Below are 13,611 nucleotides of genomic sequence, written 5' to 3'. Positions count from 1 at the left end.
ACAGTAATGAAAAAAGCCATTAGCTCACACTGAAACACAATTCGGTAGGAAAATACCGGAGAAAACGTAAACTGTAAGTCTGACTGACGCTGGGATCCATAATGAAGTTAGTGAATGTAGCAGAATCCAATAAACAAAACCATCTCATAGCGTCGTATGACGACTGTACATACAGTATTCATGCGCTCCGCTCATCAACTAGTTCCACTAAACCAGTTCTGACAACAAAACGCCGTAAGTTGAGGACGTCATAAACCGAGGACCTCCTGTAGTCATGCTGTACAGAAGACATTTCAGAGTTCTCTCTCCTTCTAGTCCTGGTTGTTCTGTTTCTAGAGGGGCAGGACTTTATACTGCAGTGAAAAATGAGCCCACAGTGGGTGAAAATGTGGCAGGATGGGTTTGAGAAAGTGAACTAACAGAGAACTCCAGCATCAGTGTTGGTCGTCTTCTAGTGTCTGTCGCTCTCCGGCCGAGTTGATATACGACTCGAGCATCCTTCAGCGGTTCCTCCAGCACTGCTTCTGCATTAGTAGTTATGGCAACAGGCGGGGTGAGGGTGGAGATGCTGATGGTGACGGGGTCCTAAACTACAGCACCGGAGTCCAATTATTTAGGAGTGGGAGTGTCGTCGGGTCCTGAGATGCTGAGGACGCATTAAGTGGCTCCGCTGAAGCCCAGTTTCCCCCCGTTAGTTGTTTTCTCAGGGAAAGTGGCTCATTTTGAGTCGAGCTGAGTCTATTTAAAGCTGTGCAGAGAATTGCCTGTGCCGGAAACTGTGAGAGGAAGAAAAGCCGATAAGAAGAGTTGGCTGGAGTGTGTTTGTGGAGAGCGTTTAGTGCTCAGACCTGGAAAGCAGAGACGTTCCTGCAGCGTCAGGACGGTTATTAAAATAAGCCAGCATCGATACGTCCAACGGTCGCTGGAGGATCAAACGGGGTGTTTGCTCTCATCTACTTCTATTCCTGTGAGGATCCGCAATGAATTTCAACATTTTCTAACGAATCATTTTAGCGAGCTAAGAGATATCTGTGAAGTGTAGATCTTTTCAGGAAAGTGGGCAGTTTGAACACAAGTCAGGACAACAGTGAGGTTTGGACAGAGAGAAAGACACTTTCACAGGAGTTGATCAAAAAGTTCCAGGACTGCCTGTGGTGCAAGAAGTAGCTGTCATGAATCAGGAGACCATATGACCTCCAACATCAGGATCTGTGTTCCAGATGTTTCTGTGACTGGTCGGTGTGTATTTCTGAATTCTCTGAGTACTTTCAACTTTCACCAACAGCAAACATCACATTCTGTATCAGCAGCTGGATGATCCCATCTTCATGTAGTTGTGTACGTAAATACACAAACAAAAACTGTTAAAAACCGGGATTTTCACACAGAAAAATGACAATAACCTGGAAATTAACATATAAAACTGCTACAAACCTGGATATTAATGCACAAAAGTGTCAAAGTATTTGATAATAGCACATACAAAATATCAAAAACCTGAATATTTACACATAGAACTGTTAAAAACTGGGATTTCAACTCAGAAAACTGTTAATACCCTGGAGATTAACACATAAAACTTTTAATAACCTGGATAATAATACACAAAACTGTTAAAAATCTGCATATTTATGCACAAAATTGTCACAAACCAGGAATTCAATGCAAAAAGTGTCAATAAACTTGATATTAATGCACAAAATGTCAAAATACTTGATATGAACACACAGAATTATCAAAAATATCAAAACTCTGAAAAGCCTTCATATTTACACCCTATAGTATCAATAACCTGGATGCTAATGCCAAAAAATTCCATGAACAAGTAAAGAAAACCAGAGAAAAATCTGTTCTCAGCTGTGTTTGGTGTCAGCTGGTATAATTTTTCTTGTTGTGTGGAGTCTCTAGGAGCAGAAACAGCTCATCTGTCACGTAACTTAAATGGTTTTTATTTCAGAATTTATTCCTCTTATTCTTTTTAAAGAAAAATCTAAATCCACCTCCAGTTATTTCCATACATTTTTTCAGGTATGGTACTAGTCTATTAATTAGTTTATCAACTATTTCATCGATTTTTGGTTCATCCAAGAATGAATTTCCCCCAACAAATCAAAATGAACTATTTTTCTTTAAGTTCATGTCATGTTGACAGATTGCAGGTTATTTTATTTATTATGAAATATAAACTGAAATTTACATGGTGAAATTAAAAACTGTAGAGTTAAACTGGAAACTCTAACATAAACAAAAAGAGGCTCATTTTTGAAGTCAGTGAAACAGAAATCCAAGTTTCTACTAAACCATTTAACAACATGGAAAAGTTCAGTCTGGATACTAAACTAAGTGCAACATGGACACGGTGGATATTTTACCAGCACAGAAAGAAAACGACTTTCTTTTCTCCTGATTGTGTTTTTATTTTCTCTACAGCAGAGTCATCATTTAATGTAACATGAAAACACAGAAAAGTGTCAATAACCTGAAATTTACACACAAAACTGTCACAACGCTCAGATATTAACACACAGCATTATCAGAAAGTTTCAATAACCTTGATACTAATGGACAAATGTATCAAAAACCTGAATATTAACACACAAAACTCTTAAAAACCTTCATCTTTATGGACAAAACTGTCAAAAACCTGGATATTAATCAACAAACTGACAAAATGACAATCATACAGTGATTCTACACTGTTAACATGAACTGAAGTAAATAAAAAACTCACACTGACTCCTTTTCAGTCATTGATTACTGATCGCTCTGATGGAAACACTGATAATGAGGGTCCTCATGAGAGCGCTGGGTTAAACTAATCCACAGAAAACACACACACACACACACACACACACACACACACACACACACACGCACACACGTACAGTGCTGATGATAATGTGTGTGTGTCAGAAAGGGGAAATGGGAACAGCAGCAGCCCATTAGGAGGCTAATCAACGGCCTTTTTTCTTACTAATTATACTCAACTGTTTCAATTACACTGCAGGGTCCCCTGCACACACACACACACGGACGCACACACACTGCAGACACACACAGGCCAGCAGGTACTCACACACTTTTATCTGCAGCCAGAGACTCTTTATTCATTTTATGTAAATGTGGTAAAAATCACAAATGCTTTTCACCTTCATCTATCCTCCTCCAATGCTACGCACGCACGCACGCACGCACGCACGCACGCACGCACAGACACACACACACACATGAACAGACACTAGGATTACACACATTCACACACACTTTTTTCCATTTTTCTATCTGTAACCTCTTCTTGCTGTTTTTTCTCATTGGAAATTTTAAAGGTGGAAGTATTTAAAACAGCTGCATAAACACACACACACACACACACACACACCCACTCGTGCACACACAGTATACTCACTTTGCCCTCCACGAGGCCCGGGAGCCTGATGAAAGTGGGTGAAATTGGTTTAACGAGTGTCTCCTCGTTAATCAATGAGGTGTTAATGAAGGAGCAGAGAGGCGTCTGGGGTCCAGATAAACGCTCCTCTATGGATCCACTCTCTGTCTCTCTGTTGACTCCAACCTTAATGAGATTATCTTTCAACTTTAATTTCACTCTGCCGTGTTTACCAACTGAGCTTTAATCCACCACAAGTCACACCCGGAGAAGAAAAAGTGACTTTGATGTTGTTTCCTCTGTCAAAAAGTTAAAATAAAGTGTATAAAAGTATTTAATTTGACACGAGAACAATTAAAATGTGTTTAATTTATGCTTGTGTCAACGGGAGACGTCTCTGAGCAGCTGCTGCTGGATTAACAGCAGATTTGGTGGAGCGGCACCTGAACCGTCAGGGGAAATTAAGACGACATGATTCACATTAGGAGAACATTTGTACCCAAACACAGAGTTCAGTCCAGATGTTCACAGAAACGTGACTGAAGACGAGTAAAATGGAGAAAAATCTGTAACTTTTACATCGTCTTTTCAGTCATCTCTGGGACCAACAGTAGACGGAGAGGACAAATATACAGTCATGGAAAAACTTATTAGACCACCTTATTTTCTTCAGTTTCTTCTTCATTTTAGTGCCTGGTACCACTAAAGGTTTATTACCTGAAGAACACAATGAACACAATTTCAAATGCAGCTGATTCCATAATACTCTATGTCCTATTTGACATGCCGAAGCTTAATTGTCCAAATGTCCAAAATGACTCCAAACATGGTCAAAAATGACATAAAAATAGTCCAAAAGTATTCAAGAGTTCTCCAACATGACCCAGACGTCCAAAACAACTCAAAAAATGTCCACAACAACTCTGAAATGTGTCCAGACTGACTCAAAGTTGTTTAAAATGACTCAAAAATTATTCAGCATCACAAGTCTTGTCCAAAATGACTCATAAAGTGTCCAAAAAGTCTCCTAACTTTGTCCAAAATGACCCAAGAAAGGGTCCAAAATGGCAAAAAAAATGTCGTAAATAACATGAAATTGTCTAAATGGCAAAACTGCTCAAAGTGACTTGACTTTTTTTTCTAAACTGACTCCACATGACCCAGAATGATTTAAAAAGTGTCCAAAATGAATCCAAATTTGTGCAAAACAACAAAACTTGGTCCAAAACAATGAAACATTGCTCAAAGTGACTTGGAAACTAATTTCAAAATAAAGAAAACTTGATAACCAGGACCAAAACTTGTTCAAAATGACTCCAACTTCTCTCAGATGATTTCAGAACTGCCCAAAATGATCAACAAACTGGTCTAAAAGAACTTGAAACTCATCTAAAAGGGGCAAAAACTTGTTCAAAATGACTCGAACTTGTTTCAGATGATTTCAAAACTGCCCTAAATGATCAACAAACTCATCTAAAAGAACTTGAAACTCATCTAAAAGTGACTCAAACTTGTCTTGAATGACTTAAAATGGTCTTGAATGACAAAATAATTGTCCAGGCTTTTTCAAAGTAACTCAACATTCCCCAAAATGAATCAAAAAGTGTTCAAAAGAACACTGAAATGAGTCCAGAATGACTCAGAGTTGTTTAAAATGACTCAATCTTGCCCAAAATAATGTATAAAGTCTCCAAAATGACTCCCAACTTTGTCCAAAATGACCCAAAAAGTGTCTAAAATGGAAAGACTGCTCTAAATGACTTGTGTAACAAACTGTGGGTGATGGAATATTTTCAATCTGATTCTTTATCAATCTCCTGTGAGACAGAGGAAGGTTAGCGGTTCTAAGAATCTCTGCACATTTAAGAGCGTCCCAGTTTGTGATGAGACCAGCATGAGCTCCATGATTTACCCAGAACCCCCCACTGGGAACAAAAGCTCCGATGTAGCAGTTTTTAGTGCTGAGAGCTGCACTGGAACAATTCATCGTTAACGGGTAATGCATTCAGCCCCAACAACGACTTCTGGACAATAAAAATCAATATTTCATTAAAAGCTCCACAATCTCTGCAAAGACGCCTCAAACATGTGGAACAAAGGTGCTGCTGTTAATTTCAGCTCCGGTGGGACAAACTGTGGAGCTCAGAAGCGTCAGTTTAATAGTTTAAGAGCTGCTTCTGGGTCAGTTCGGCAGGATGGATGTCAGCAGCTAAATTTAAACTTCAAAATGAACCAATATGACTTGAAATCTCTCCAATATGGCAAAAAAAAATGTCCAAATTGACACAAAATCACTTAAAATCTGTACAAAATGACTCAAAATGCTTTAACTTTATCAAAAATTGTCCAAAATAACCAAACTTGTCCAAAGTGACTCAAAATTTGTCCAGAATGACTCAAGAATTGTTGTCCAAAATGACAAAAACTTGGCCAAACTACTAATTTCTGAGCCATTTTTACTCATTTTTGGCATTTTAAACAGGTTTTTAAGTCATTTTGGACGTTTATTGTGTCATTCTGGACCATTTTTTGATCCATCTTGAGCAGGTTGACTCAGGTTTTTGTTGGACTGGATCGGTTTCAGGTCCTTGTGGACAAGTCCAGCTATTCCAGTCAATTTTTGATTCGTTTTAGATGAGTTTTGAGTCATTTTGGGCAAATTTTTGTTATTTTAGATAAGTGTTAAATCATATTGTACACGGTTAATAATTTTTAGACAAGTGTTTAATAGTTGTGGACAAGCTTCAAGCCATTCTTTTTCTTATTTTGGACAGTTATTGAGTCCTTTTGGACATTTTCTCATATGTGTACCAGAAGATAAAGAGTTAAAAACAACACTAATAACCCTTCTGTCATGCTACAGTTAAAGTGAAAGCGAGCTGTGAGGAAAAGTTGTCCTCTGAGGGTAAAATCAGAGAGAATACCATTACAGGAAAACATTGTGCTGTTCTGTAAGACATTAAAGTGTTTTCTCATTACAGAATAAATTAGAATCATTAGGAGCAGAACAACAAAGTGATCTCTGTACATTTACATTCCCACTTGCTTTGTTTTCTCTGAATCTTCCCAAATATTTGTTCTGTTAAGTGACTTTAGATGAGAATTATCTTCTGGCCTCACTTTTAATCTGCTTTTTTTCTTGCATATTTGTGTTTTTTTCTTCACCTGAACACCAGCTTTTCTTTCATGTCCTCCTCCCTCATCACCTCTTCTTTCTTCTTCTCTCCTCCTCTGGGTTCGGATCTCATTTCCTCTCAGATCTCCACTGACCTCCTCCAGCGTTTCTCCTCCTCCTCCTGTTGTCGCTGCTTTGATGTTGATTTATTTGTCTGTTTATTTATTTATCTCGCCGCCCCTCCCTCAGTTTGAGCTCTTCTTGTCTTTCTCACGCTCCTTCGGTGAACCTGAAAGCCAAATGGCTCAAAAATATTCCAAAAAGATTTTAAAATTGTACAAAATGCCTCAAAATGTGACCAAATTCAATTAAAGTTGGCCAAAATGACTCAGACTATGCTTAAATTCATGCAGAACGTGCCAAAAGTGGCTCAGTTTTATTTAAATGACTTAAAAAGTGTACAAAATGACTCTAAAATTGTCCAACATCACAAATCTTGTCCAAAATTATTCCACATTGCCCAAAAATATGTAAAAAAAAAAAAAGTTCAAAATGACTCCAAACATTGTCAAAAATGACATAAAATAGTCAAAAGTATTCAAGAGTTGTCCAACATGACACAAACATGTCCAAAATGACAGAAAATTGTCTAAAATGACACAATAATTGTCCAACATCACAAACCTTGTTCAAAATGACTCAAAAAGTGTCCAAAACAACTGTGAAATGTGTCCAGAATGACTCAAAGTTGGTTAAAATGACTCAAAATTGTTCAACATCACAAGTCTTGTCCAAAATAACTCAATATTGCCCAAAATAATTCATGAAGTGTCCAAAATGTCTCCTAACTTTGTCCAAAATGACCCAAAAAGGGTCCAGAATTCCAAAAAAGGTCCAAAATGGCCATACTGCTCAAAAATGACTTTAAATTTTTTAAAAACTGACTCCACATGGCCCAAGTGTCCAAAATCAATCCAGATTTGTGCAAAACAACAAATATTTGTCCAAAAAGTGAAAAAATTCATCAAAATGACTTGAAAACTAATTTCAAAATAAAGAAAACTTGTTAAATGGGACCAAAACTTGTTCAAAATGACTCCAACTTGTTTGAAATCATTTCAAAATTGCCCAAAATGATCAACAAACTTGTCTAAAAGAACTTGAAACTCATTCAAAAGGACCAAAACTTGTTCAAAATGACTCCAAAACTGTTGAAAATGACGTTTAAACATGATTCTAGTCCAGTTCTTGAGTCTTTCTCTTCATCTGTCCATCAGCTTTTCTTCTTGTCCTCCCCACATGACCTCTTCTTTCTTCTTCCTTCCTCCTCAGGGTTTCTATTTATTTCCTCCTCCAGCATCTCTGCTTCTCTGATGTTGATTTATTTGTTGATTTATTTGTTTATCTGGCCGCCTCTTCCTCATTTCCAATCCGTCTTATTTTTCTCACGCTCCATCGGTGAACCTGAAAGCATCTCAGCTCATCCTCCGTCTGCACCTCGACTGAATTCTCCCTCTCATTTGTTCTTCTTTACTCCTGTCTTTCTGTCATTTTCCTTCTCAGCTCTGTAGGTTTGTGGCTGAAACATGAAGGCGTTCACTAAAACCTTCCCTCCGTCTTTTCCTGTCTCTGCAGAAAGCCGATCTGGCGGTGGCCGGCTTCACCATCACCTCAGAGAGAGAGAAGGTGATCGATTTCTCCAAACCCTTCATGACTCTGGGGATCAGCATCCTGTACCGGGTCCATCTGGTAAACTCTCCTTCATGTTCTCTGTCTTTACTCCTGACCTCCATCAGGAACAGCTTTACCGGCCTGAGGATGAAAGCAGGTCTAGAAGCACTTTTACAGTCGACCAGCTGGGAAAGTTTCATTCGTTTTAATCAGATTCAGACTCTCCTGTCCTGTTCTGATGTGGTGATAGAGATGCTAAAATGATACTGCTGCAAAAACCTAAAGCATCACGGAAGATAACGTATTTATTATTAAACTTTATATATGTTGATTTGTTTAAATTCAGTGCAGGAAAGTAGAGGCTGTGAAAAGAAGCAATAAAACAGCAGGAGGATATTATTGGATCACAAACATTCAACCCTTGTGTCGTCCAGACACTACTGTAAATGACATATTATCTAGAAGATGATTGTGTTAGAGGGAGCTGTGTTGATAAAAATCAACCAAAATCCAGTGAAATTCACTGGATTTTGGTTGATTTTTATGTGAATGTTCTTAAAGAAAATATTAGAAGTTTTACTGATATGTATGTAATCATTTTAGATAGTTTTAGGATTTTTTTTAGAAGATTTTTACTCATTTTTTGAAATATTTACAAGATTTTTTTTTGCCAAATTTGGGGTATTTTTTAAAATAAGACTTTTAATGGAAACTTTTAAGTAATTATTGGAATTTTCTTCCTGAAAGTTTTGCAACTTTTCAGAAATTTGGGGAAATTTTTTTCTGAATTTTTGGATTTTTTCAGACAAGGAAACAATATTTTTTGGTGCCTGTAAATAAGGACAACAGGAGGGTTAGCTCTGTATTAAGATCAGCCCTTTTACTGGTTTCTATATTTCACTGCTGCCTAGAAAAAGTTGAGTCCTGCAGTACTTTAGTGCACATTTTAATCTCCTGAACTCTGTGGAATATCTCGCCATTTTCTCTGAGCCTGACACATTTTTAGGGTTACGTTGCTCTGCTGCTTATAGGATTCAGAAATAAGAGCAGCAGTGCTCTAGAGCACATTTTACAGCTGCTGTGAGAACACCTGGCAGGATCTGGATGTATCGGCTTCATGTCTGAGTGACAAACTGACCTCAGATCAGCCCTCTTAATCTCCATATCACCCTTCACAAGCAGAAGCACCGTACTGTGAGCTGTGTGAAGGGATAGAATTCAGACGTGTTCCATATTTCAGCTAAAGCATCACAGAAAGCAGAAATAATGCAGTTTGTGGAGCCGAATAAGAAACAACTCCCCGTTCTCCTTCACTTGACTCTGTAATTTCAAATCTATAAGGAAACAAATTGAAATGTCAGAAATAAGAGACCTTAGATTAACAATGCTCACCGATAATAAATGGAATAGAGATTTTATTATCCTCCATAAGACGTTAACAGGAGCTGAAGTTTAATATCTTGTTCTGCTGCTTGTAGTTTTCCTGCTGAGTTTATTAAATACTGCCAGCATCAGGAGGAATGTGCTGTAGCTTGAATAAATATTTTGAATTACAAAGCATCCCATGGACAGAGAATCAGTTCAGGGTTCAAGGAGCAACAGCAGGAGCTAAATCAACCTGGTGACTAGTTATCTGGGCAGTAGGATAAGCTGCTGGAAGTTTAGGTTTAGATGTACAGGAGGTCCTCCACTTCCATCAGAGTTCTGTTCCTACTGATCTCGCTAAGTCGATTTTCTCCGTAAGTCTGGTGAAAATGTAACCAAATCCGTTCCGTGCATCACGATATCGATCAGTCATAAAGTCATGAATACCAACGACTTTCATGCATGTATGAATCATTTTACTAGAACATAACAGAATATTGTAATGGACTGATATTGTTGTTGATGTTGAGGTTTCAATGTTTATTGTTCAGTTCCAGATTTACCTAATGTCAGTGAACGTGCCATGTTTAGTTAGCTCACCTCCATTTTGTGTCTCGTTTTCATCATTTTGTGTCTCATTTTTATCGTTTTGTGTCTTGTTTTTGTCGTTTTGTGTCATGTTTTTGTCGTTTTGTGTTTCGTTTTTGTCATTTTGTTTCTCGTTTTTGTCGTTTTGTCTCTCGTTTTTGTCATTTTGTCTTGTTTTTGTCCTTTTGTGTCTCGTTTTTGTCCTTTTGTCTCTCGTTTTTGTCATTTTGTCTCTCGTTTTTTTCATTTTGTCTCTCATTTTTGTCATTTTGTCTCTCGTTTTTGTCATTTTGTCTTGTTTTTGTCCTTTTGTGTCTTGTTTTTGTCCTTTTGTCTCTCATTTTTGTCATTTTGTCTTGTTTTCATCATTTGTGTCTCGTTTCTGTCGTTTTGTTTCTTGTTTTTGTTGTTTTGTGTGTCATTTTGGACAATGGGCAGTACATGTTAAAGCAGAGAGCATTGTGGGAGTTTAGTAGCAATGGGCACCATGACAAAGACTAATGAGGAGGTTCATGACCTGAAATGTTCCACCTTTAAATTGGAAAACTATCTAATTTCACTTCCATGGAGACGGCTTTCCTTTTCTTCCAAGCATCAGAAGAGTCTGACTTACGCTGGGAGCCATAATGAAGGATAAAAAGTTAGTGAATGTAGCACAATCCAAGGTGGAGTACAACCAGAGAATGGAAACAAAGCTGTCTGATAGCACCATGTGACGACGAATTCATCTGCTCCGCTTGTCAACTAGTTCCACGTAACCAGTTCTGATGTAATGATGAAACGCTGTAGGTCGAGGACGTCGTAAACCGAGGACTTCCTGTAGATATAGCACATCGTTTTGATGTCTTTTCTAATCTCTCACAACTGAAAATGATTACGTTAATTAACGTAAAAATGATGTTTAAATGACTGAACAGATCAGTGAGGCCAGAATTCTTACATATCCTGTTTCTAAAAAGAGCTGAATGCTCCAAAACCCCACGATGCAACACAGCTTTGTAGAAAAACATGTTTTTTTTTTCCTTTTAGTTTGTTGGCAAATAATGTCAGACATTTCATCATGGTTCTGTTTTTAAAATATAACTTTCCATTTAATTTCAGTGCAGTTTTCCTTGTGGAACAAAGAGAATATGAGATGACTTTTTCAGACTTAATTTCTATGAAAACTTCTTTTCTCTGCTCAACACATGACTTTAGGTTTCTGTTTGCAAAGCAGCCAGTGTGAGGACTGACTCTTGTTGTTCAGGAACAGCGAGGTATAAAAGAGCTGCACTACCTGCAAGGCTGTCATAAAAAATACAGGCTGTTCCACGGCAGACTGTCAGGACTGGAGGCTTCAAATAAGTTGGCAGTCAGTTTAATAATAAGTTTCAGCACTGAGCTAGCTGTGTTAGCTGCCCAGAAACAGACTGGAGAAGTCCTATCGAATCTGTGTCCTCATTCCATCCAGAGATTCTCCCAACAAGAACGGTTCAGATGTTTCTTGTTTTTGTTGTTTTGTGTGTTGTTTTGTCATTTTGTTTCTTGTTTTTGTCGTTTTGTATCTTATTTTTATCATTTTGTTTCTTGTTTTTGTAGTTTTGTGTCTCGTTTTTGTCATTTTGTTTCTTGTTTTTGTAGTTTTGTGGGTCATTTTGGGCAGTTCATGTTAAAGCAGAGAGCATTCTAGGAGTTTAGCTGCAACGGGCACCATGACATAGTCTAATGAGGAGGTTCATGACCTGAAATGTTCCACCTTTAAACTGTAGGAGCTTCAGGAGAAACCAGCCAGAGAATGGAAACCAAGACGTCTGATAGCAACGTATTCATCCGCTCCGCTCGTCAACTAGTTCCACGTAACCAGTTCTGATGTAACGATGAAACGCTGTAGGTCGAGGACGTCGTAAACCGAGGACCTCCTGTATTAGATTCAAGTTGAGGTAGCTTCATGAAATCGGCTGATAACTTTGTTTTTCTTCGATTGAGTTCAGGATTTCAGTTCCCAGCTCTATTTTAACACGCTTGGACAGTAATTAGAAATACCTAAAGCTAATTTAACAAACTCAGTGGGTTTGTTGGCTGAGCAGAAGTAGTCATAACTCAACAACATGAGTTAAAACTGTTTTTTTTTTTTTTGTTTAGGGCCCAAAATAATTTCTTTATTTAAGGTTAAAAGGTACGATATAAATGAACAACATTCATCACATTATACAGCATCCCTGTCAGAACTGGATTTCTACAACATTTTGCACAACAAAATATGGAATCCATCAGTTTCAGTCTTCCTCCTGCTGCTCTGGTAAATAAAAATCACATCACACTTTTATCTGTGAAGGTCCTGAAAATAATAAAAACAGTGTTTACAGCCTGAACAAATGTTAAATCAGAGAGAAGCAGCAGAGAGAAGTGCAGTCGGCTGTTTGTTTTCTTGAGATGATGTTAAAAGGTCCTTTTATTTCCGAGTCCCGCCTGCGGAATCGAGCGCAAACTTTTACAAATTGAACAGCAGAACACTTGCACCTGTTGACTCTGTCTGTCTGCTGCTCGCCGCCTGCCTGATGATTTGATGAATTCAGACAGAAAAGGCCACGAGTCGCAGCGACGGCCGCCTCCTCAGCAAGAAGCTGAGCTGCCGGAGGCGACCGCCGTCCTCCGACCGCTCGGGTCACTCAGTCACACCACCAGGTTCAAGACGAAAAGCAACAGAAAATGTTCCTACGACCCGGAGAGATCAGGCATGGAGGGAGGGGAGCTGACAGAGCAGATAAAAGCCGGGGACACAGATAGAGGGCATGTTTCTTCTTCTGCTGTTTTTCTTTTATTATTTGGAGAGGAGAGGGGATGTGATTCAGTTTGAGGGGGGTGACAGGAGCTGCTGCTTGAAAAATACGAGTTTTTCAGGCCCTCAGGGAGGATCGGTGACTCTGCCTCCCTGACTGGAATCTAAAAACACCCACTCCATGCTCCTCCACATCCTGAGACCTGCTCAGGGTGGAAAAGTGGGAGAATCGGGGATCTGCAGGGTCAGATTGTTGTGTTAAAAAGTCTTAAGTGCTGTTTTTTTCCACTCTTTTGTCACTCAGAGATACACTACTGTTCTAAAGTCTGGGGTCACTCAGATAATTCCATGTTTTCCATGAAAACTCCCACTTTTATTCATGTGCTAACACAGAATAGAATAGAATATTCTGTATTGTCATTATATAATGTATAACGAGATTGCAAAGCTTCTCCTTTTCAGTGCAAGGAAATCTTAAAGATAATGCAAAACAGTGGATTTACATATACACAGTATAAATAACGGAGTGAATATAAATAGCAGTGAATGAGGCAGTGGTGTATATTGCACATTTCACATCATATTGTTGGCTGGGTGTGAGACATGAGACATGTGAGAGTTCAGGGTGGTGATGGTTCTCAAAAAGAAGCTGTTTTTAAGTCTGTTTGTCCTCGCTTTAATACATCTGTAGCGCCTTCCAGAGGGCAACAGATCAAAAAGCTGAGAACC

General features: G+C 38.5%; 1 protein-coding gene across 2 annotated transcripts in view; it reads left to right on the top strand.

Moving 5' to 3' along the window:
- Positions 1 to 13,611, top strand: part of LOC111567355 (glutamate receptor ionotropic, kainate 5-like) — a 320,960-nt gene that overhangs the window by 248,467 nt on the left and 58,882 nt on the right. For both annotated transcript variants that reach the window (XM_055018245.1, XM_055018246.1), the window contains exon 14: positions 8,136 to 8,249. In XM_055018245.1, coding sequence (XP_054874220.1) covers positions 8,136 to 8,249 — 114 coding nt within the window. The remainder of the gene's footprint in view (positions 1 to 8,135; positions 8,250 to 13,611) is intronic.

The sequence above is a fragment of the Amphiprion ocellaris genome, chromosome 15 (assembly GCF_022539595.1).
Source record: "Amphiprion ocellaris isolate individual 3 ecotype Okinawa chromosome 15, ASM2253959v1, whole genome shotgun sequence".
Taxonomy (NCBI): Eukaryota; Metazoa; Chordata; class Actinopteri; family Pomacentridae; genus Amphiprion; species Amphiprion ocellaris.
The sequence above is the reverse complement of the archived record's forward strand: the minus strand, read 5'-3'. Positions and strand labels throughout refer to the sequence as shown.